The 25,450-nt window shown below is 34.7% G+C and overlaps 2 protein-coding genes across 6 annotated transcripts in view; both read left to right on the top strand.

Annotated features, from left to right (window-relative positions):
- Positions 1-20,612, top strand: part of LOC128674552 (uncharacterized) — a 55,109-nt gene extending 34,497 nt beyond the window's left edge. For 4 of the 5 annotated variants that reach the window (XM_053753170.2, XM_053753168.1, XM_053753169.1 and 1 more), the window contains 2 exons: positions 17,759-18,000; positions 18,784-20,612. In XM_053753170.2, coding sequence (XP_053609145.1) covers positions 17,759-18,000; positions 18,784-19,083 — 542 coding nt within the window. In that variant the 3' untranslated portion in view covers positions 19,084-20,612. Of the gene's footprint in view, positions 1-16,361; positions 16,429-17,758; positions 18,001-18,783 lie in introns of those variants that run through there. The other variant, XM_053753172.1, reaches the window with a different exon arrangement.
- Positions 20,613-21,401: 789 nt separating this feature from the next.
- On the top strand, positions 21,402-25,284 carry caly (calypso). Its single transcript, XM_053753042.1, has 8 exons — positions 21,402-21,893; positions 22,066-22,213; positions 22,810-22,993; positions 23,105-23,253; positions 23,409-23,600; positions 23,867-23,937; positions 24,248-24,457; positions 24,807-25,284. Exons 1-8 carry the CDS (start codon positions 21,519-21,521, stop codon positions 24,999-25,001), a joined length of 1,524 nt encoding a protein of 507 aa, XP_053609017.1. The 5' UTR covers positions 21,402-21,518; the 3' UTR covers positions 25,002-25,284.
- The last annotated feature ends 166 nt before the right edge of the window (positions 25,285-25,450 follow it).

Below are 25,450 nucleotides of genomic sequence, written 5' to 3'. Positions count from 1 at the left end.
AATTTATTGTTTTCATGTACAAAACAAATGTTCTATTTGCATAGTTTAAGTATCTGTACCAAGCCTGACATCTTTTTAACAATGTGTGACTTTCAATTTTTACAATGTTTGCCCACTAATTAACACCGAAATTTAATAACTTATTAAAAAAAAAAAATAAAGCTAGCTTAGAAATATTTCCAGTGATGATTAATAAATACGTAAACAAGTACCAATCAAATATTATTGGAAGGAATCACCGACATGACATCGATCTAGAATATGATGAACCACCAATTACTGCCTTAATAGTTTGCTATGACTTCTTCAAGAGGAAATGTTATCGTTGACTTGACAATAGGATGACCTAAATGTCAACAAGCGAGTGTATCCGTGAAGTCATTAACACTAGTCAGGAATAGAACCGAGAGCCACAATAGCGGAGGTGTGTCTCGCGCGTTAGAGCACTAGCAGAAATTTATTTTGCTATTTTCAGACGAAGATATTCCACTATTTCCATTAGCAATTCGTATTAGTACACGACACGTAATATAATTAGACACATCTATATTTAATCCACTTTGTCGCACGTCTAATAAGGCGATATTAGATTGATAAATATACTATTTCAAGCTGCATGTATGCTTTGTTGCCATCATGTGTGTTTTTAACATTATCATGGAACTAATATAGTTTCATTTATTGTCACGCTCTACGGAAAATCTTTGAATTTACTTACAGCCTTTTCTTTGTCAAAGAAGTTTAATCTATTTTTGTCTTATATTGTAAGTTCGTCTACAGTAGGTACCATAACATTAAAATAAATAATATGTAACGCGTAAATGTCTCCCCTGAGATCCCGTTATATTCAGTAGTTCAGGTTGAAAGACCAAGTACACTCCTGGACCATGGACTTCTTCTTCTTCGTCGGAATGACAATGGTATGATTTTTATTTGAATTGAACTGAATTAAACAAAGAAAAACAAATCCAAAATTAATCAACCTAATTAATTCAAAATGTTGCTAAATTATTGCGTAAGATTGTAAAGAATTACATCTAACTCGCCTTTTTCGTCATGCTACAATTCAGAATGTATCCTCCAGTTCCGTGAATTTCATGAAAACATTTTTTTTTTATTATTGAAGCCTTATAATAGGTTATCGCGTCGCGCACGTAACGTCCAGTAATTCAATGTGTATTAGGCTTTAAAATCTATTTCTTGCAAACTGTTGCGTAACATGATGATTTAAAATTGGAAATTATTTCTTGTACTTGCACAAAATTTCCAGGTAAAAATAATCTGAATACATTTTTAAAATTGTTACAAAGATGAAGAAGTGTATGTATTAAGTAAACGAATAAGATAATTTTTATTATTGGTGGTGCAAATATTTTGTTACGTTGCTCTTCTGGGTCATTCTGTTTACCAGAACTACGGTATTTCCTTGGAAAAATACTCAAAACATATTATTTATAATGGATTAGTTATCATAAAATATTTATATTACGGATAGGTTCCGACAATTATCATTAATTATATAACTGGTTATATCAGACTTTAAAACAAGACCTTTGTTTACATCGTCTAGATCTGTGTTGATCTCATCTGCTTACTCCACAGGCAGGTAATTTAAATCGCCTGCATACGTGACTTTATTCATGAACTTCGTTTAGATTTAATTATATAGTACGTAGTTCTGATTCCTAAATAATAGATTCCGAATTAAGTTTACGTAGGAGGACTTCATCGTAATCTTGTAACTTTTTATATTGATGGATAATGAGAATAAATATTTACTTAAATACCTACAGCATTTACTTATACTTACTTCTTTTCTCGTATTACTGAACCTGAATCATGTATTCCGAATCATCCCATTTTTTGTTTGTCCTTTTTGCACGTCTGTTTGATGAATTTTATGAAGCATTTTTGTGTGGAGGTCGTTGGTCGCCTACTTTCTTCGCAGCGGAGCCGCGGGCTACAGCTAGTACGTATAGATGCGAATTTATATATTTTTTAATGTGTGTTTATAAACTTTATCACACAAAATCTACAAAATGGATTTTGATGAAATTTGGCACACGGGTAGAATACTTTTTATTCCGAAATTCCCACGAGAGCGCCCCGATGCTATATATCTAGTATTTTTTAATTCACGATTCTCATGAGAGCGTAACCCCGTGACGACGTAAAAGTGTAAATTAGTAAGGAAATGACACTTATATAAAATATTTTTATTTTTAATATCATCACTTTTTATCTTTAAATGGCAATAAAAAATATCCAGTACTTATAAATACTTGATATATGAACATTGAACGTGCCGTCCAATGTCTGTAATGTCCAGCGTAAAAAGTCAAAGTTCAATGTAAGCAATTAGACTGTGGAGATTTTTTTGGACAACGTAAATTTTGTGACGTCATATGACGTAAGTGACGCCGTTTGTAATGTAAGAGTGTGGTGACGTCCCCTCGCGTCACGGCTCGCCAGCTCCTTGTCACCGCGTATAACTGATCCGCAGCTGCGGGCCGGCACCATATGTTCACCACGCCTCGACCCCGCCGGCCGCGCTACACACACCTTATCAATTTACTGATAACAGATTTTCGAGTGCTCTTAACGCCCCGGCTTTTGTAATTTGTTATTAATCTTTTGAGATAACTAGTGAAGTTGAATTTTGAACTGAACTTGTTCAAATTGTGCTGTTTTAACAAAATTAGTGTTGGATTACTATATCGTCAAACGGAAGCAATAACAGGTAAAAACATTCACAACATTTATGTATCTGTAGAGAGTGTAGAGTAACGTTTTACCAAAAGTTAAGTTATACATATCATTCTTCTACTTTATCTACCGCTACTAGACACATTTAAATTTCTTTGAAATTGTCGTGCATTAACAACAAGATCCGAACCATTAATGCGTGATAAGTTTTATTAATTTACATAACAATACAATTTTCAGTATAATAGGAACAAAAAATATCAATAAAGCTAAAGGAAAAGATCATATGATGAATCACGGCTCCGTATTTGATGTCACCATCCCAAATTGTATTAGCACTTTTGACCGTCGCATACCTCCAATTATGTCCCGTTCGTAATTGAGGTGTGTGCGATGTTATCACTGTATTGCCTCATATTCGGTCCCAGCCATCTGATGACAAGGATAGATTGACCACTGGCAATGCCTTAACCTTTGGAACACTTATTTACATGTTTTCGAGTGGCTTTCAGAAAGGAGTGATTGGATAGTCAAATTAACATATTTTTAATTTTGCAGAAAATATTAAATTAATTAAAAAATAAGGTAATGGGTCGGCTGTTGCTATTGTAGGATCTACTACGATATAAAAGTCAGTACTGATCTCCATACCATTTTAAATTGAACGTACTCTTATATTATTCGGTATTCCTTTATAACTATAGCATACATTTGCTGTAGGCTTAGAATATAAAATAGTTTATGAAGTGTAGGGAAATTCTAAACTCATCGCCTATAACCCAGCAACGGAGAGAATGAAGAAAACTTGGCACATTTCTGCGATAAACAGGATCATAAATCCTATTACTTATTTCCTACGCGGGAAAAACAGTTTTTATCTCATAGCGTTTTGAATGTTTATGCAACTAAACAACAGTTCGAGGAAGATAAGGCACGAAAGAAGTTATATAAGCAAGCAAATAAGTAGGCGCGCATTGAATGCTGTCCTGACTATACATAAATTCCTGAACGGACGTCATCGTTTTCCTTTAATTCATTTGGATGCAAAACAAGTATAAGGGAAAAGATTTTAAATGATTAAAATCGAAAATTATCGCCAAATGGGAAACTTATTTATAATTAAAAAAATCTTTTAATATCTAGGTAGGGACAGATGCGTGGAAATATGTAGAAAATACAGGTAAATCCGTAGATACGACATGACGTCGCCTTATAAATGCATCACGCACGCAGCTTCGATTATAATGACTAATCTCTAGTTCGAGGAAAAATATCTACAATGTAAGAATACAAAAAAGTAATAATGTTCACACGAAACTGATTACGTTATTTACAACACTGTAAGATATTCCATTTTACAATGTTTTACAATTTTCTTAGGAAAGAAAATTTTAAAAAGGCACTAGCCTAGTTTGCAAGTATAAGCCGGTGATCACAAGCATATTTCTATGAAATATGTAAACAGGGAAGAAATGGCTTTGAAAATATAAGTTATCAAAACTGTATCGATTTGTTATGATTATCTGTTTACTGGAAAATCGGTCCAGACGTACCTATGGAAAGTTCACCTTGGGGCGCGTAGGTTCAGCGGAAGCATTGCGGAACCCCGACATTGTAAAACTGCAAGGTTCTGCAATCCGAATAACCAAAAGATATCTACGATAAAATTATAACATAGAGCAATAGCTAAACTAAAAGCAACTTTTCGTACATTCATATCATCTACTAAAAATGTTCTCAGTCCTGCTATTTTTTTATGATTAGACGTAAAATAGTCCCATTTAATATTTATGTGAAATTGGGTTTGTTATTTCTTTTTGAAATTTAGCTCACATTAAGTACGAATTACGAAAGAAATTAAATACATGTTGCGATTTTCCCGCGCGCGTAAACTGTTGCAGAGTAGAATGAACTTCCTGTTGCTATTTTCCTGTTTTTCTCCTGACCGGGATTGGTACTCGTGTAATGCCAGCTATGCACTATCGGGAAAAATTTCGCCAAACTTGCTGTATTCGAGGTACATTGTTAGTTTTTCATTATGGTAAATAAAAGCTCTCATACAAATTACGCAATGTTCATTCATTTGCGTCGGCAATTGTCTGAGTTCAACGATAGTATGACGGCATAAAGTAATGACGATGAATGCATTATACATTGATACTGAATTAACATCCATAGGTTTAAGGAGGTTATATTTTGATATTTACAATTTGATATCAATGTCTTATTTGTCTAATTACTTATTTAAATTTTCGGAAGGGGATTTACCGAAATGAAAGTGTACCAAGATTGAAATTGTATTTTACTTGACTTGTAGATACGTAGAGGTTAAACAAAACAAATGTACTTACGTTATAAATGTTTTATTATTAGGTACATAAGTAGAGATATGTAATAAGTAGGTAGGTAACTATTTGTAAAATGATATCACCAATGGAATTAGAGAGTTCTAGATTCACTTGAGAGATAAATCAAAACACTAATCATTTTATGATAGAGATACAGTACATAAACGTAACAGATAAAAGAACTCGTTTTAAATACTACTTGTGATTGAATCAAGAAATTAGTTATACATTGGAGATGGGACACTTATTTATGGGATCCGAGAAAAATTGATTGTATTGTCAATTGTCAATAAAAAAGTGTATAACAAATGTAAACTAATCCAAAGTTTGTATATTATGTTATCCTCCCACGGATCTCTAAGCTATGGTGCATTTGGTTGAACATTGTACTTCCTCATTCTTTCCCGAAAATGGCATAAAACCAACATACATAGGTACTATTTCAGGTATTCCGATCAATTCCATTATCGCAGGTATATTTGTTTGCTCGATGGCTCGCACACTGTTTATATCTAGGTTTGTTTATTTATGTAGGTACAAGGGCGGCATTAGACACACAACAACACAGGCCCACAAACCCGTCGAATGTGGAACTTTTATATTACCATTTGCCTTCATTAGGTATGTCTAAAATTTATTCAAATCATGAAGTATTAACACGGGTACATAAATTTAAATAAATATTTAAAATGACGACTTGAAAATGATTAAAATTATATTATTATCCCTTGATAATAATATAATTTTAATCATATTAGTAGTAGTAAGTAGATATTTAAGTTGCAATTTCTTTACAAAATAAATGGATGTGAATAAACTTAGTCACAAAGCTGATGATGTCACAAAGGTGATGATGTTACAAGTACATCCTGGTAGCGTCAAGAAGGTTTGATATTTGGAGTGAAAGTGAGGCCACATCCATGCGGTCACCGGCCGGCGCAAGGAGGCCATTATGTATATGACGCCATTGATATTCCCGGCAGACGTGGGAAGTAGAGTGCACCTTCATTGCGATAGTAAGCGAACTCAGTACAATGGAAAAATCAATCCCTTATTTAAGCAGCTTAGATGCTTTAAAATATAAATAAAGCTAATTATGTCAGCTTACATCGCTCTACAATTTTACCATTTATACTGTTCAAAGAACCCGAATATAAGTACATATAAGGCATAATAAACCTACATATTTATCACACATATCATATCATATCACACATTACACATTACAAACCGTTGAAAAAAAATTGTTAAAAAGGCAGTCGGTTTATAAAATAAGATTTGTCTTCTCTATCAATCAGAATGGGTAATCTTCTGCGAAGTAACGTTTCATAACAACATTTTGATTTTCAAGGCACGTTCAATCAGTCGTAAATTCATAATACTACATTATAAAGTGACGTAAACAGCAACCGGTTACGAACTCAGTGATCTCTTTGTGGTAATTTTAAATACGGTTTTGATAATGTTGTTATTTTTGTGTGCTTCTGAATTCCTTATCTTATTATTGTTTCTATTTCAGTTGCACCTATAAATAAACCTGTAGCTACATCGATTTCTCCATCAATATATTTATTTTGTTTTGTATTGTAAATAAAATATCTGGCCCAAGAACCTTTTTTATTCTTAAAATTCATAGAAAGCGTGGTGGTTCCATAGACCAACGAGCTGCTAAGTTTCTATAAAGATCAATCGGATTATACCCATACAGTGGTTCAACAGGCGAATAGTTGCCTACCTAAGCAAGTACATTTGAAGGCTAACATCGAGGCTTCCGGGTGGCGAAGAGATCAGTAAAGTAATAACGCTTAAACATAAAAATAATATGGAACAAAGTATAATTATTAAAAAAAATTAAATATGCAGCCCTCGTTAACCGGTTTTTGAAGAGGCTTTGTTTTGTTATTTGTATATATCGTTTAGGTACCATTTATACAAACATTTTGTTATTTGGTACACAAATCTAGAAACAAAAGTAACATTGGATGGGATTGCAAATATTAAATAAAAACCAAAACTAAAATAAACTTACATAAAATAAAAGTAACTCAAAAGTTCACAGGCAAATAAGGAGATCCCCTCACCTGTATTGTATTTAATTTAACTAAGAACATATTTTTATTTATTATTTTAAAAGTATAGGTACCTTATGACTTACTCTCATTCAATTTATTGTAGGTACACAAGTATTTTATCTAAAACTATAAAGACAAAATATATTTATACAGACGTCTTTGAACTCCATTCACGATATTTGCAAAAACATACTTGGTTGATAACGATGGTAAATAAGGTTTGACATTATTTATTATCATATTTATTCACATGTTCGTCTTGTCTGCCTACCTGGATATATTGTTGTACGCACCGGTACATGTGTACTTAACGGCGTTAACATAAAAATAAATAATGTAATTTTAAAGGTAAACATCGAATTAGCATAGATGTTAAAATATGTGCTGCGATAAATTTTGAATCTGGTCGCATAAACGTTTAGCACGAGTCAAATATCAATGACAACGGAGTTAAATTCACCTTTTGGAAATGCTAAAATATAATCAAAATGAGCACACACCACATTATGTTTGGTTATCGAGTTAGTTGACCACCTGTGCTGTTACAGTCGTTGTTCACGAATTTAACAAGCGGAGACAAGGAATCTCACTATTACTCCGTATAATTTGTTCAAACTTATATATTAACTTTGATAAATAACTATTTTTTTATTTTAGGTATAAGCTTTGATATATAGTATATGAAGATTATTTTCTCATAAATTGAAAATTATTGAAATTGAAGATTAATTTTTCGCAATTTTATATAGGCTAATGCCATGATAATTCGACGATGTAAAGGAAATAGAGCTAGTAACAACTGGATAGGGATGGCCCAGGACAGAGATGGTTGGCGGAGACGGAAGGAGGCTTATGCCCAGCAGTGGGTCACGGATGGCTGCAGATGATGATGATGATGATGATGATGATGATGAATCTTCAATTTCAAATTACAATTTTAGGTCAATTAATAAGCCAGGTCAATTAAAAAGCCAGGTCAATTAAAATTAGTAGATAATATATGACAGATATTATTAACAAAACTTTGTACACATAGTTGTTTATCGTACAAAAATAACAAAGTAATATGACGAATCTAGCTTTTGCGTGAATTTATCTTCTAAATAAAGAATCAAAATAAATCTCTCAGGCGTTTTATCGCATATTCCGCAGATCTAAAACCTTTTTGATTCTTGTTATTCTTGACTCTTGTCTTTAGTCCAAATTCCCGTTTCCCACTACGATTTCAGGGCGTTTTCTTCTAGGTCTCTCGTTGCGTTTCTTGCAAAAAGTCTCATATCGTTTCCAGAAACATATCCTATCTCGTTTCGCGCATTGTATCCCGTATCGTACTCGTACGTCCCGTCCCATTTCCCGCTACGTATCTGGTTCCGTCTCGTTTCTCGCTACGTGTCTCGCCCCGTTTTTTGCATCGTGTTCCACTCCCGTTTACCACAACGTACCCTATTTTATTTTCCACGAACCACGCAACCACAAACGTAAAAAAATGTTATTAGCCTTTTTGTTAATTTATAAAAATCACTTTATATATAAAAATGACGTAGTTCCACATAGACTTGCAACATGGTAGCAATTTTCAAAATACAATTAATGCATTATTTTTCACCAACCATAAATTTCAGGTGTACTCAAAAACATACAAGTGTATTATTTCTTTATATAACTTTCAGTTCTACTTGCACATTTTCCCATATCAAGTTGTTGCAACACGATCATTTCCTATGCATTTACATTATCACGCTCAAAAACTTTGCGTGATTAGCAGAGGGAGCTGCATTACCTACCTAGTGACATAAATCACTGATTGATTATCTTACAGGACAATAACAAACATAAGCATTGGTACGTGCGGGTAAAGTGAAACAATAACAAAACGAATATAATCTATGACAATAAGCCGTAGTCTGTGGCCGTAGTCATTACTATATTGTATGAAATAGTTCAATCGTGAGCGTTATGGCCGTTCATCATACGTTATTGGATCAGTGCAATCGTGAGAGCAAGCACGATTTGGACATAAAAGATGAAAGTCCACGAAATTGTCGTCAATTTTGATAATATACATGCTTATTGTAACCATTTCTGATGTAAAAATAACAATGCCTAATGATATCGCAGTACACTGCATATGAAATATTATAATGATCATTTCATATAAATATGTTTTGATCATCGGAATAAAGTTAGATTTAGATGACCTAAACAAAATATGGCATCTTTTGTAATCAGTCCGGTAATTCTTGAATTTATTCGTTACAAACATACAAATCAAAATTTTTGTAGAATGATATACTTATCTAGAATCGAATAGCGCTGTAGATATATTTTGTATGCTGTAAGCACGCAAAAAACAACAATTTGTTTTCGACAATGTTATTCTGGCAACACATATCGCATTTTCTAATTTTAAATCGTACGAACTGGCCACGCACAATGCGCTTTTCCCTCGAAAACAGATCGCGATAGTCACGGTCACGGGCAGAAGATCTGCGCCTGCGCAGAACGGTACTCCTTCACGGGCTTTGCCCACGAAACGAGCCCTTTAAATCGCTTTACACTGTACTAGGCCATTCTTCTATTGTACTTAATAAGAACCCGTGTCAACAGACAGCACAATGCCAGAGTGTATCCAGAAAGCCATTGTCGTTTCTTTTACTATGTACGAAATAAGTATATAAGTGCATATGATGTAATTCTGTATGATGTCATCCCATACATTATATTTTTCGCGCAAATTTGTGCCAATAAATTTTATATTTACGTAGAGTACCTAACCCACACTTAAATGGTAAACGATAGCTAATACTTAGTTAGACATAGCATTTATTTATTTATTTTCTTGTTGCAGGTAAGCGGACGACCACACTAGATTTGTATTTTCGTCGCAACTCTGATAAGGTAGAGTGGTAGTAATTACATTATAATCTCACATGTCTGATTAAAGAAAAAAAAAACATAAGGCTTTAACGGCGCTCACGAGTTTCGTTTTATTTTTAGTGATTTAGATGTTGTCAAATTAATTTAGTAATTGGTATTATATTGGTATATTTAATTGAACTTGAAGTGAAAATTCCAAATATTCCACGAAAATTATCAACGTAATTATACTTACTACCTAATTTATGGGAATTTCCGTTGAAAGCCCACACCCGATACCGCACGAATGCGACCGCGCCGCCGTCCATATGGCACCGTCATGTCAGCTGCTAACTCGCTGATAATACGTAAAGATATTCAAATAAACTCGCCCCATATATCGAGCGAATGCTACTGTTGCTATAGTAGCAGATCCTACAACACAATTTTAATTTTTCATTGCAATCCTTCATAGGTAATACACAACAGTAAATTCTAGGTTAGACTCAGTGCCACGTAGAATCGGTGGGTAGAATAGTAATATCCTTATAAGTGATACGTAGGTACTAAAATTAAAAAATATCATGTGAAATCTCACATAGGTACGTATATGTGTGTTAGTTAATAAAAGTACTCAAACTGAAAACCTACTTTTGTTTTATCATTCATTAGGCATTTAACGAACTATTCAAATAATATATATATTAATAAATATATAAATAAACATATTAGGACAAATCACACAGATTGAGCTAGCCCCAAAGTAAGTTCGAGACTTGTGTTATGCGATACTAACTCAACGATAATGTATTTTATAACTAATACATATATAGATAAACATCCATGACCCGGGCCAATCAGAAAAAGATCATTTTCCATCATGACCCGACCGGGGATCGAAACCAGGACCTCGCAGTTCAGAGGCAAGCATTTTACCACTGCGCCACCGAGGTCGTCAAATAGATACAAGATAAATATATTTAAAAAATAGGTATCATAATACACACAAAACCAAAACAAACTGAGTACACAATTTGTTGTTGCAATATTGAGCCAAATCTGAGCTTTAAAATAGTTGACTTTTCGTAGTGGTTCAGTGAACTTGGCGGTCATCCGCGGCCATGGTCACAGTTTACCGAATATCGCTCCAATGTACCGAATTACCCGTTTGTTTTTTAGGCAATTGATAGATCCAACACTTCAATGAATAGCAAATAATGTGCATAGCACAATCATCTATTTAAAGTGAAGCAACGGTGAGAGCAAAACATTCGGCGGGAAATGATTCCTGCATGCCATGCCAACACCGACTGCCAGACACTTAAATAAATGGCTAAACCACTTTACTACAATAAGCATTATACATAAATTTATCTAAATAATCGTAAATGTACTGTATTCTTCTGCAATTTTTTAAAAATATCACTACAAATATCATTTAGCAATACGAATATTAGCAAACGAAAATGAAAGAAAAAATCTTTTCAGACAATATAGACAACTGTTGTTGTCAAAAGAAGTAGTTAAATTATTACATATGCAAATTTTGTGAGAGAAATTAAGTCCTTGTGAAAGTCTCAGAAAAAAATATGTGCAAATTAATACAAAAAATACGTTACACGTGTAAAAAAACACTAAGATATGCAGCATTTTTAAATACATATTCTTAACTGATTTAATAGATACATTATTTATGAAGATACAATTATTGTGATACACTTAATACTAAGTAATGAAGTGCCGGTCATTTCGGACGTCATGTTCTAAACCATATTTACACCGCTCTCTTACCACTTTAGAATCTAATGTGGATTATCATTAAATTCTAACATTAAATTCTAATGTGATACGTGAGCTACAATATGGTCGAACTCAGACAGATGCCGACAATGTTAACGCATTCGTGCTTCTATTTAACGCAATTAAAAACCAGCAATGTATTACGGATCCGTCAAGTTTAGCGAACTGGTCCGCGATAGTGTGGAGCCGGCACAATAGTTTGGCTCGGGATGATGCAAGAGACCGGATGGTATGACTTTGACGCCATGGACGTGTGGAACGCTACTTGCGTTAACACCCTGGCACCAACTCACCTCCAAGCCCCAAGTCGAAGGCCGATGCTGCTATGTAACTGCAGCATAGAGCCTCAAAAGGCGCAAATATGTGGTTATTGGAAATAACTTATCCTTTCGGTGTGGAAACGTTAGGTCCATGAGGTCCTTCAGATTTATGTTTCAAAAAGACTGGTCGCGGTATCTCGTGACCAAAAGGCTGAAAGTTTTTTGGCCAGAGACTAAGTATTGCAGTGCAAATTGGCCTGCCAGCCTTTTAGGATTTACCACAGGACAACACGCTTGATGGACGTCCATATAATTAATTTGTAATAACATTTGTTTTAGTTCATTTTAAATTTACTTTTAGATTTTATTTAATGATAATATTTAATTAATTTTAATTTTAATATATTTTTTATTAATACATTTGACTTACCTATTCAAATAATGTATTTACTATTATTCAAATAATATTTTAACTTGGGCCCGGCATATATTCCTAGTTTAAAATTAGATTTGTCCTAAATGTGGCCCTGTCAGGGCTGGAACGCTGCCATCACTCGGCTCGGTTCACACATCAAGGGACAGGACCGAAATACCGCAGGTTAATGCATTCCATAGAAAACTGAATTATAAATGCAGACCATCCTAAAATTCATTAATCAATTCGAAAAAAGTCAAATCAATCGTCCGTGACCAGTCGAGTAACCTTCTTCTTGGGTTATCTGTGCCTAGCCTAGGGTGCGAGCCTTTTCTATGAATCAAAGGACCGCTTGGGACACTGAGAATAGGATGTACTAGGGCGTCCATTTTATGCAAATGAGCTGTTTCATTGTGGATGGACGCGCTTTAGAAACTTTGCCCAGTGCGCTTGTGCTAACTAATTCGGCACTGGCCGATATGTTTTAAAAAAGTTCTATGTAAAGAAGTAATATACCTTAGGTTTCCGTACAATAAAATATCAAAAAACGGAATCTTTATATGATTACTCGTGTGTCTGTCTACTAATACTCCCTGGCATTGATAGCGACGCCCCCTGATCTCCGAAATTACTGAGACCTAACATTTTGAGAAAAAAATACAAAATTTAATTCATTGCTAGTAGATTACAGGAAAACCTATAATGCCGGCTCCACACGATACGCGAAAGGCAATATACTCCGAATCCACCAAAATTTTGTCAAACTTTGCCGGATTCGGCATACATTGCCGATTCTTCATTGAGGTAAATAAAAGCACCCAAACAAACTATTCAATGTTCATGCATTCGCGTCGGCTGTACGTAATCTTCTTCTCGCGAGTTCAACTCGCACTTGACCGCACTTGACCGGTTTTTAACTAATAATCAGCCTGTCAGCAACATCGTAGCTTCAAACTGTTAATTTCATTTCAAGTTCACAGAACTGGTTTCCTCGGTACCTTCTACCGACACGCGGAACCATGTCTATGTCATATTATTACATAAATCGGCATAAATAATTAAAACGATGTTGTTAATTAAGCACGCTGTTTTAATTTGAATTTTATTTTTGTTTCTTTCTTTTCTTCGAAAGATCGTTTCAACGAACAAGAACCTATACATGAATCGTATATTGAGTAGTATCTAAGTTCTAAGTTCAAAGATAACTATGATTACAGTTGAAGTCAGTGTTCATCTGTTCATGAAATATGATCAGAATTAAGTAGTGTATTGCTAGATCAGAACAACGTTTTTAGTAAGAACTGCACAAAACTACTTTGTGGCAAATATTATACCTACGATACACGACAGTAATAAAATACAAATATCTTTTGAATGTAAAATGTACATATTGTACTTCTATGAAAAGAAAATGCGCAAAAGTAATTATTATATTTATATAAGAGACTTGATATACTTCTTTTTAATTTTCCAAACCTTGTCAAACTCTAATACTTTTCTGATTTCTGTGTATTTATGACCATAATTTACACCTGTATAACGTGATATGGTAATTGAAAATGCATGGTAACTAAAAATTAAATTGAACTTTGTTCTTTGTTATGTGTCCATTGTCAGCAGACTAATCTCATAGGGAAGCCTTTATTTTTATGCAAATTTCTGTTCTAGCAGTACTCTTTATTATACTGTGGTTCTAGTTTGTCGACGCGTCACAGCCTCACAGCAGATATTTACTACCACAGATATTATAGAATCAGAAAAAATATTAGTGTACTTTTGTCTGTAATGCTAGCTACTTAGTAGCTAAAGCTAAACGACCTCGTTGTAAAACCACTACGTACCTATGGTAACTGTATCCGTGTGATGTGGTTGAGTTTACTGGTATTAACATGTCACTTAATACAAGGGACTTTTGTTTTGAGTCGGTTTACAGTTCTTACCTTAAACTAGGAAATTAATTGTGTATCAATGAAGTATGATTTTATTGCAAATGAAAAGGTTTCAGAAAAATATTGTTTATTATAAATGTTTATCAGAAAGTACCAGAAAAATACGCATTACAGGCTTGTATGGGGTTTCTTTCCCAGTTAAGTCTAGAAAACCCCCTGAAAAACATTGGATGTGCAAAGAATAACGCCTTCAATTCCCATATTTTATTACATACTATTTGATATTTGCATGACATATGTTAAAAGAAAACAATAGATTATTGATTGTGACAAGATAAAGGAGGATTGATTATTAGGATTGTACTGCGGTGACGAACACACATATATATGTCTAAGTGCATTTAGAAAACAAATAAATGTTTGGTCATGAAGCATCGAGGGAAAGTATCTGTTGAACCTCTTGGTAATTATGAGTATTCTTTGATTTCGTTTCTAAACAATTGCCAAGAATTGTGTTGCATCATCATTCGTTATGTAATTTGTATGGAACAATGGGATTATTTATCATTGAAAATCTGGCCGTTCTTGTGATGTTTTGTTTGCATTTTCAAAGGCTATACTATACATACAGTACAAGTACTATTTACACTGTACAAGTACGACATCACCCAACACAAGTACCGGTACAAGTTACACCTAATTTACCTACCTAATTAGGTACTTCAGTGATATTTTACATAAAAATACATATTTTTAATTCGTATTATATTTTATTGTTCACATTTAATTGAATTTAAATAAAGTTGCCTACCTTGAAATACACAACGTAATATATATATAATCTAGTCATGTCCGTAGTTGCGTTATTCTGAAATTGCTGCGTCACAGCCACTTTTCATAATCTACCGGTAATTAGACGATATCCTGTATCTGCTATTGTGATCACGAATGTGGGTCAGGAAACCAGAATGACTGTCGATTTTCTTCATGAGTGTTAATTGCATAACTCTATTAAGACAGGCCTGTCGTCCTCGTGATATTATATACCTATATAATATACTGTACTTAACTACCTAGTTAAGTACTGTAAATTTTATTTAAATTATCTCTCATAAGTAATAAACAATTCAGTTCATGTGTTTTTTTTGGGCGCATTGTTTTTTATGTTTCAAACAGTCGTAGCAAGCTACGAAACGGGGTTATATCGTAGCGCTCCAATGCAGGATCCAATTCGTAGCTATTTGTAGTGGTGTGCTACGAAAATAAAATTTCGCTTGTCGATATTTACATCGCTGCTTTTGCTTTGTAGCTGTTTTTGCTTAATATGTAATATAATTAATTTAATTATACAATAATCCTTTTTTATTCGAATACTAGTGACATTACTATATCAGGAACAGAGACCAGTAATCCATTTAGCGGATATTATCGCCTTACATAGCGAAGCCTCACTGTGGGACGTGTGAGCGTGGGCTGCTTAGAAATGTCATAGGCCAATTTGCACTGGTTTTGTTAAACCTGGATTAAATCTGTCGATCTTTATAATCGCTGAAACCTGCGCGGACCGCGAGGTGTTGCCGAGTTAATGGGTGACCTATAATTTCTTTACTGTAAGGTGATATTTGAGAATCGATTATGTAATTATAAATGTCCAGTCTGACCGGTAAATTACTTGCTTTAGAACAAAATCACCTCTTTTGATGAGTGTACTTTCCCATAATCATGTGAGCATTTCCATTTCTACTTTCTCACAATAGTTCATCTTTATTTTTAGCACAATGTTAGGATTTTCTAAACATTTTATCTGCATAAACAATGTTACACATGACCTGCTATCGGTTATCGATATACCTGATAAGATAACGTTCATCTTAAGATCTCTCATTTCCTCATATTTTTCTATTTAGTGAAATATTGAGAAGCAGTAGACATGGTGTTTGTTGGCCTAATTAGAAATTCAAATTTTCTTCGCTATCTATTAGCCAATCAGTGAATATTTAATATTGTAACGTAATTTAAATGTTTGTAAAATGGCTTTTTCTGTTTATTACTGGACACTTCCTGGAAGAACGCCGCTCGGTTGTAAGTTATAAATTTACAAGAGGTTCGTCCCGTCTTCACTCGGGGAAAATCCCTAATAAAAAAGTAGCCTATGGTACTTCTAACCGTTTCGTCTATGTCAATGCAAAATTTCATCAAAATCGGTCTAGTAGTTTGTGAGTTTGTTCATTACCAACAAAAATAAGAATCTTTTCTCTTTATAACATTAGTATAGATATGGATAAAAGTTTCTTCATAATATCCATACATCCATTCCTAATTCAGTTTATTAAAAAAATATTTAGTGAAACAGCAAGAATAAAAAAATATCAATTCTCACAGATGTTCCCATTTACATTGTAAGTAATGTTTTTCTGTGATTTTCCGAATCCGTGACGTGGAGCCGCCGCCACTCGACCGCACGCGCCTCGCAAACTTGACCTACATATCTTGAGAGACCATTGTTTTCGACCGACCTCGATCAGCGACCAAACATCTTCGAACCTCGAAATGATTCCTCCACCTTAATCCAAGGAATACTCCTTTATCGCCGCGAACGACTCATCTGACATATTTATTATTACAATTACAAGTAAATTATTTCTGCAATTTGCAAGTAATATAATGACAGCACCTATAAAAAGTTCCAAATAGTGAATGTAATTTTAACTTAACTTTAAGTTTGACTCAATGACTGTCCAAATTACCTATGTATCATCTAATTGCAACTTTCCCAACTTTCGTTTTAGCGCCGGGTTGTGAATGAGTCCCGTTATGAGCCATTGGCCTACTTTGTACCAGAGTAATGTCCACTTTCCACGTATGATGTTCATTTTAACTAGTTTGTAGAATAGCCTCATCCGAAATATACCTACAGTCACGAAGATTGGGTTAATTTCGTTCGATGATGTTCCGTGTGAATTCCTGGATTAATGGTGTGGTTATATAATGAAATTACAAGATACCTAGATGATATTGCTGTTTATATAATGCATAATAATAATTAGATCTGGTAATTAACTGAGCGGACGACATTGCCTAGACCTTCTATTATTAGAGTCAGTTCAATATATACGTACCTATAGGCATAGGCATTCTTACGAGCGTATTGTGGCCTCGCTGTCATAGCATTTTTTAAATTAGTATAAAGACAAAAACAAATTTATTACCAGATTAAATTACCTCGATTGTCATTTTTTTGTATTTCATTTAATCGACGATACGTACAACAACCTATGCTTAAGTAATTTTTAATAAAAAGTTTTTTAAAGTTTTTGTTTAGGTATCCCACTGGAAGGCCTCCTCTAAATTTGTTTTCTGTCTTGAATTATCTGTGACATTTAATTAAATATGAACATTTTCAAATTTCCAGGCATGTCGCTAGACGAAGGCAGACAGTCGCAGAGGCCGTACAGATATGGCATGGTGTTACTGTGCGCAGGCGCACTGATCAACTGGCTAGGCCTGGCGGAGGACTACGCGGAGCCGGTGCGCTATGTGGGTGTTGCCTGCATCGTCGCCGGTGCGCTACTCATCTGTGCCGCCATGTGCTGCTGGCTGCAGTCGCCCGCCAGGCAACCTCAGCATGACAGGGCATCGCCTGATACACATCAGGTTGGCTTTTATATCTTACTAGCTGCACCCCGCGGTGTTACCCGTGTACCTAATTATTTGAAGAAAAATTTTCATTACCGTCATCTACTTTATAATGCGCTATCAGACTGACCAAATCCTATGGGAATCGTAAAGTACCCTATATGTTTATCCTCAATACCAAATTTCATAAAAATTGGCCCAGCCTTTTATGCGTGAAGAAATAACGATCATAAACTCTCGCCTTTATAATATTAGTAGAATGGGGATTCATTTGTGACACACATCATTATATCTACCTATATCGATGGTGATACACCAGCACCCAGCAGTACCTACTCTACTTTGGCGATTCGAACCCATGACCCTACTTCACTGGGGCAGTGCTCTTTTACCACTGGACTGTTTAAATACATAGCTGAAATATGGCATTACGAGTACATATTTTATTCCATTATTCAGATTATTCAGATTATTCAGATCTTGACTTGACCCACTTTGTACAACAACTAAGAATCAATATACCTAGGTATAGCAAAGAACAACGGAACCGGCTATAAATTACTTTTAAATTAGATTTCTAGTTAAGTATATTATCTTTTTTAGAATCAATTAAAAATAATTAAGTACCTAGTTATAGTCTCAGTAGTTAGTTACTGTAATAAATAAGTTTTCTATATTACATAAACCTGAAAGTATATCTACCGGTAGTGTCAGTCATATATATATAGTCATAAAATCGATCTAGATATCAGTAAGTAAAATGCAAAAGTCATGCATAATGTGTTTTCTCTATGGTTACAGATCGACGACCCCATCCACGTAATATCAATGCCAGACGACGAGAGCATGCAACAAAAGCCGCCCGACTACGACACGGTGGCAGGCGCGCCTCCGACCTACGACGACGCCATCAAGCTGAACCCCGCGCGGCTGCTGCAGCCCACCAGCAGCGCGCGCCACGACCCCGCGCCGCCCATCCCCGGCCAGCTCGACGACGCTCCCCCCACCATCCCCCCGCACACCGTCATCGCCCCCGTCCACAGAACCCAAGTCCCCAAAACCCCACCCCCACCTTACAACCCTACACATGCCATCAGATGAAATCTCGGCTGGCAACCTGTGTCACTTTAAATCGACTGCTGTTTCATGTGATGAACCTAGTTAGTTTAAAAGGACTAAGTACAATTTTATAACGAATCCCCGTTATATTTGTACCTATACATATCCACACATGAAACGATTTATTATTTTATTTATATAGGTTAGTAGTATAGTAGCATGGAGGAATAGAAGCGATTGTACTTATGTGATATTATGAAAGTTGTAATATTTAGTTACTTGTCATACCTACCTGTACATAACAATTGAGTTCTGTATAAAGTTTTGCTATGTAAGTTAAAAAAAAATCTCTTCCAATTATTGTTTGTTCCAGACACCTTTGCTTTAATAGCATATGAAAATAACTGATTGATTATATTATCTAATACACTGTTTAGAAGCAATATTCTAGAAGGGTAGAAGCACTGTGCCATTCTAATTAGATGTATTTATCCTAACACTAAATACCAGCACACTCGTTAAATGTTAAAGATAATATAGTTTATGAAATCTTCCGCCCGGCCCGCGAGTGTTCATGCAAGTACTCTTGCATTAAGTATGTTGATGGTTAAGTGATTTGTAAATCAATTAATTTAAAAACTGGATATTAGAAATGCTTAGCCTATACCTACTAATGTAACTAATATGAAGTTATATTTACGACTTCGCTGTGTAGGGAATATGGAACTCATTTGATGTAAGACAATGATATGATGTTAGAAAGTTCTTGTTTTGTACTATATCATTGCATTGACGTAAGATATGAAGATTCCGTTCAGTTTTATAATTATTCTAGTCGTAAGCAACATATTCGGAGGGACAAGTGTATTTGTAATTTGTACACATTTTGATTGCACAACTTGAATTAGATACTTAGTGAAAATAAATCTTATTACGACCTATAACGTGGCGAGTCATCATATGATCTCATGTACCATTAATTTTATTCAACAAACATTTCCTATCATTTTAAATATGAATGTTAAATGCATAAAAACATAAATAATATTGTATTACAATATTGTCATCATTCCAATCCGCTAATGGCAAATATAGTTTCGGCTTAATTGATAAAATACCTTGTCCCTTTTTGTTTTCTGTCCATAATATTGACAATACAAGCAGCCATGCGTGTCGACTGCAGTTGATTTGAAGATCGTTATCCAACGAAAATCTTGTCAGTATTTTTTAAAACAACCACAAATCATTCTTAGCAAGTCATGTAAACGTGATATGTGTGTATCTGTAGGGCGATAATTCCCCGTGTCATTGGCCTAAACGCGAAAATGACAGAAATCAGAAAAACTTGAGCTTTGTTACACAAAATATTAATGGGACCAATACCTAGAATATTAAAATAATTACGTGTGCTTTTGCTAACATTGTAACAACCGATTCTTATTGTGCGTGCCTGCAAGTTTTGTTTAGAATTTTACAATGCTGAAGTTGTGCATTTATTATTTGTACATTGTACAAACTAAAGGAAGTTAAGATTGTACATACAAAATAAATGTTGTTAAATACTTAATAAAGTTATATTATTTTATTATCTGCCCATACCTACTCCGAAAAGATGGTACACTACACTATATTAAGTACTAAGTAAGTATTAAGAGAGCTATTTACATTCTAATTTAGGTATGCCTAGATAATTACTGTCGTTAGTACGTAAATAGACAACATTTTTATTTTTAGAGACTGATTTTGTGTTTGGTGTCATTTGATCTAGAAGTGAGTAGGTACTACTTACCTACTCAATAGAAACAGCCTGTTTGACCAAGCTAAGCCTCGCTAGGATTGTGTTAAGTATTTACTTTTTGGATGCTTAAGAGTAGGTATTGAAGAAAACCGGTATAAGTGGTAAAAAATTAAATTTTAAAAATACAACTTACCGGATATACTAGCGCAAGTAAGTATCCATCCAATATGTCATTGATGTTCATAAACAAAAGGAAAGGAAATCGACGGATAGCCAAGTATGGACCTCCGCAGTCCGCACTAAAAAACAAAACACCCAGACCTAACTCTACCTACCTAAAATAATTATCTGGCTCGATAAGGACGTCATCGTTGCGAGTCGTCGTCGTGGTCGCATTCCTGCTGTTTACAACTAAAATTATTATGATATGACGTCATTTCGATGACCAGTAATTTAAAAAATGTTGGGTTTGTTTTTTCTGGAACGAACTTCGATTGATTTAGATAGACTTGGTAAAAGATAGTTAGTAATTAGGCAGCACAATCTTTAATCTTCGCCTCCGGAATAAAAAAAAAGCTTGTTGACTTTGTTATGTCATCTTGACACTTGACATCGAGTGAAATGCCAAGATGACAAGATGCTTGCTTGCCCGTAGAAAAATTTGTAAACAAAAAGGATTCTTCAATATTGTCGAAACTCGAAGTATCTCTCCATTTCCTTACGGTTAGCATCAGGATATATGAAAAACATGCCAGTAGAGTTAAACAGTCTTACGGAAGGATGGTTGGAGTTGGAAAGTGATCCAGGTCTTTTTACATTATTGCTTGAAGACTTTGGAGTCAAAGGAGTTCAAGTTGAAGAGATTTACGATTTGCACAAGCCTTTGGAAAGTCCAGTGTATGGTTTTATATTTCTATTTAGATGGATAGAAGAGAGGAGGTCTCGTCGAAAGTTTGTAGAGCAAATAGAGAGCTTTGTTCGCGATGAAGAGACTATCAACAATATATTCTTTGCGCAGCAAATGGTGCCTAATAGCTGTGCAACTCATGCTTTGCTGTCTATATTATTGAATTGTCCCAATTTGCATCTTGGTGAAACATTGAGTAGATTGAAGGTAAGACAAATAGTTCACATTTCTTGTAGTAGTTCTTATATAAGGGCTGGCATTGCATACATTTTCTAATGTAATTACCAAATAATACACAACTTTCAAAGACTTGACTATTGATTTATATTTTCTTGCACTTAAAAAAGTAAAGTTCTGAGTCTTGAGCATTCTTTTACAGCATCATACTGTAGGGATGAATCCAGAGAACAAAGGATGGGCAATAGGCAACACCCCCGAACTAGCCTGTGCTCATAACTCACATGCCATTCCACAGGCTCGTAAAAAAACTGATAAGAATGCTGGTGTCTCCACTGGCCGATTCACCGGTTTGTATTTTTTAATTCAAGAAAGAAAAATAACTTGTTAAACATGCAATACACATTGAATACATTTAAATTTGACGACCTTGGTGGCGCAGTGGTAAAGTGCTTGCCTCTGAACCGAGTGGTCTTTTTCTGATTGGCCCGGGTCTTAGATGTTTATCTATATATGTATTTGTTATAAAATAGAAGTATCTTTGAGTTAGTATCCCATAACACAAGTCTCGAACTTACTTTGGGGCTAGCTTAATCTGTGTGATTTGTGCTAATATATTTATTATTTATATTTATTTAAATTCATTTGATCTAATTAAGTATTAAGTTAATTTTATTCCAAATAAGTAAAACATAATGTTTTGAAAAACATTTAATGTCTACTTTGTATTTTAACACTTGCTATTTGCCATAAGATTAATCATTTAGTTACAAGTTTGGCACATTTATTTGACTTTACTGTATATTTACTTTACAATATACCTAGATTTGCATTGCCTTTTACTGTTATCTACAGTGTAATGCTCTCTAAATTTTTATTGTCCCCAAATATAATGGGGACAACAAAAAATGTGATACTTTCTCACTCTCTCCTCTCTATCACTCAGGTGAAGCTTACCACTTTGTCAGTTTTGTGCCTATAAATGGTCATCTGTTTGAACTGGACGGCCTAAAGCCATACCCCACTGACCATGGCCCCTGGGCAGTTGATGAAGACTGGACAGACAAATTTAGGAGAGTTATGGCAGAAAGACTTGGCAGGGATGCTGGGGAACAAGTACATGACATTAGGTAAAACAGACATAATAATATCTTGAAATTCTATATCAATCTATAAAATAATATTTTCCAGAAAAAATGTTTCAATGTTTTTGAAAAACACTTAATAAGTTGCATTTGCAGGTTTAATTTAATGGCTGTAGTTCCTGACAGAAGAATAGCTTTAACACAAAAACTTAATGCTATTGAGCTTAACCAGAAGAGAGTTAAGGAGGCTATGTCTAAAATTGGAAAACATTTACGCCACCTATTAGCTAAAAGGGAATACAATGGTATTTTTTATGAAATATTTATTTCTATAGTGTTATAGTGTAAGAGTATTATAGTTCACTCTTAAATTTTTACTTCTTGTTTTATAATTTTATGCTTTTTGCTGGCCCTAACTAAGTTGATATAGAAAATTTTATATCAACATTTATATTTACAGAACAAGGGGAGCTCATTCAAACACCAAACCAAAATCTGTTAGGAGAAAACATGGTCCAAATAAGTGAAGAAAACATGCTGTCTTCACTGGAATCGGCGCAAGTACAGATGTACGACTTGGACTATACACAGCCAATCACAATCGAGATTGGTGCTACAGACCGGCCGCAGCAAGACAACAGCTTACTTTTGGGTGGGAACTGAAATATATTTTTAATTGAAGTAAAATTTTGTCCTATGTTTTCCCGGTTTCTTCTGCTGACATAGATTATCTGAGTCCAGGAACTCCTCAATAGTGCTGTACTGTAAAGTTGACATTTGCTACGAAAGTAAAATTATTAACTGCAAATTTACAAACACCATATTGCCGTAATAAGTGAAGAACATTAAGAAAGTACTGCATATATAATTTTTTTACCAACAAATTAATCATCATAGATTCCTCATTTTTAATTGCAGCTAGTTCAGTAGAACAAGGTGCCATCGTCAAGTTTTTTACAATAAGCAGAGATAATCAAATAATTGGTGATGTAAGTTTTTGATTTCTATATAAACAACAATATTGATAAGCCCATCTGGCATGATTTTTAAATAAGATTCTTTCGGCATTTCTTCTCAGCAGTGGTCGTTCCGAAATGTGAGTAGTTTATAGCTTTATGAAGTATATGAGAATATGACGTAAAAAGATCTCTGAAAAATGCTGTTTTTAAAAAAGTGTTTTGTTTGTGTAGCAATACTTTGAATTTTTGATGAATACTTATAAGGGTTACTTTGAAAAAGTGCCTGTTAAGGTCTGATTTTATTTGATTTTTGACTTTACAACTCGAGCCAACATTCCAGATTTATCCAACATCGACTACAGCGATAGTGAAGAGTAATGAAGCGCCCATACTGATGTGTTGCGAGATGGGCTCGGAGCAGCCGTACAAGCTGCGCAAGCTGTTGCTATCGCACGCGGAGCTCAACGCGCTCATGAGCAGCATTGTCGCCGAGGTGCAGTCGTGTCAGCAGGCTCTGAACGACGAAAATGATAAGAGGGATATGTATAAGGTAAGGTAATAAAATATATGTAGTTTTTTTGTCAAGATTTTATTAAACTATTTATTTAGGTCAAAAAAACCTTTTATCCACTGCCATTGTTGCTCATCAATATTAGATTTTGAATTGTTTTAGTATACAAAAAAATTCAAGTATAAAGTCGCTATTTAAAAATATGTTTTACTTCCTTTTTATAATGTAGAATACTCGTACTTACCTAGTTATGCTGTTATAATAAATCCGGAACCACGACAGTATTACGCTGGCAGAACTACGTTCTGCAGTTTGTTACTTTCCATATTTATATTTAATGCCTAAAAATCGCAATTGTTTTGTACAAAGATACAAATAACATGCCCAGGTGGATGATTGCCGGCGGACACACAACTACGACGAGTTTATCTGCACGTTCCTGTCGATGCTGGCGCAGCAGGGCGCGCTGGCGGAGCTGGTGGCGGCGCAGCTCGAGCGCAGCCGCGCGCCGCGCGTGCGCCGTCGCCGGCCTCGTCCGCGGCCCCGCGCCAGGCCCCGACACCGGCCCCGCGCTAGGAAGTGAACACTCCAACCGAACTACATATGCAAGGCGTAACAAAATACTTAGGTAAATCCCTTTGAAAATAATATTAAAAGTAGTATCTACGCAAGGAACCGTATTTTACCACCTCGTACCTTTGATATTTTATAATACCCTCTATATGTAGATGTTTTCAAAGCGCTAAAGATATAAAAGTACTATTCCTACTATTTTCATTTTTGACCCTTTATAAAGCCGGCAGCTTTTGTGTATTACTATTTTTTATAGCAATAAATCGTGTCAAGAAAGAATATTGGTTTCACTTAACGGCCTGTTTTGTTCTAGTGTTCCAAAAAACAGAATTTCAAGATACATTACCTTTCAAAAACTAAAAATGAAAACATGAAATTAGGTATTTTGGCATCTTACTTTGGTACTTTAAATGTGGGAACTAGTCAAATTTCTGTCTACAACCCCTTCATAAGCATCAT

This window comes from Plodia interpunctella, chromosome 13, assembly GCF_027563975.2.
Source record: "Plodia interpunctella isolate USDA-ARS_2022_Savannah chromosome 13, ilPloInte3.2, whole genome shotgun sequence".
In the NCBI taxonomy this organism is placed as follows: domain Eukaryota; kingdom Metazoa; phylum Arthropoda; class Insecta; order Lepidoptera; family Pyralidae; genus Plodia; species Plodia interpunctella.
This window is presented reverse-complemented; position numbering and strand designations above follow the sequence as displayed.

Excerpts from the sequence above, each read along its gene's own strand:
- caly (XM_053753042.1), top strand. The coding sequence starts at position 21,519 with ATGAAAAACATGCCAGTAGAGTTAAACAGTCTTACGGAAGGATGGTTG. Across the intron at positions 22,214-22,809 it reads CTCCACTGGCCGATTCACCG|GTGAAGCTTACCACTTTGTC; the intron begins GTTTGTATTTTT and ends TCTATCACTCAG. Across the intron at positions 22,994-23,104 it reads GAACAAGTACATGACATTAG|GTTTAATTTAATGGCTGTAG; the intron begins GTAAAACAGACA and ends TTGCATTTGCAG.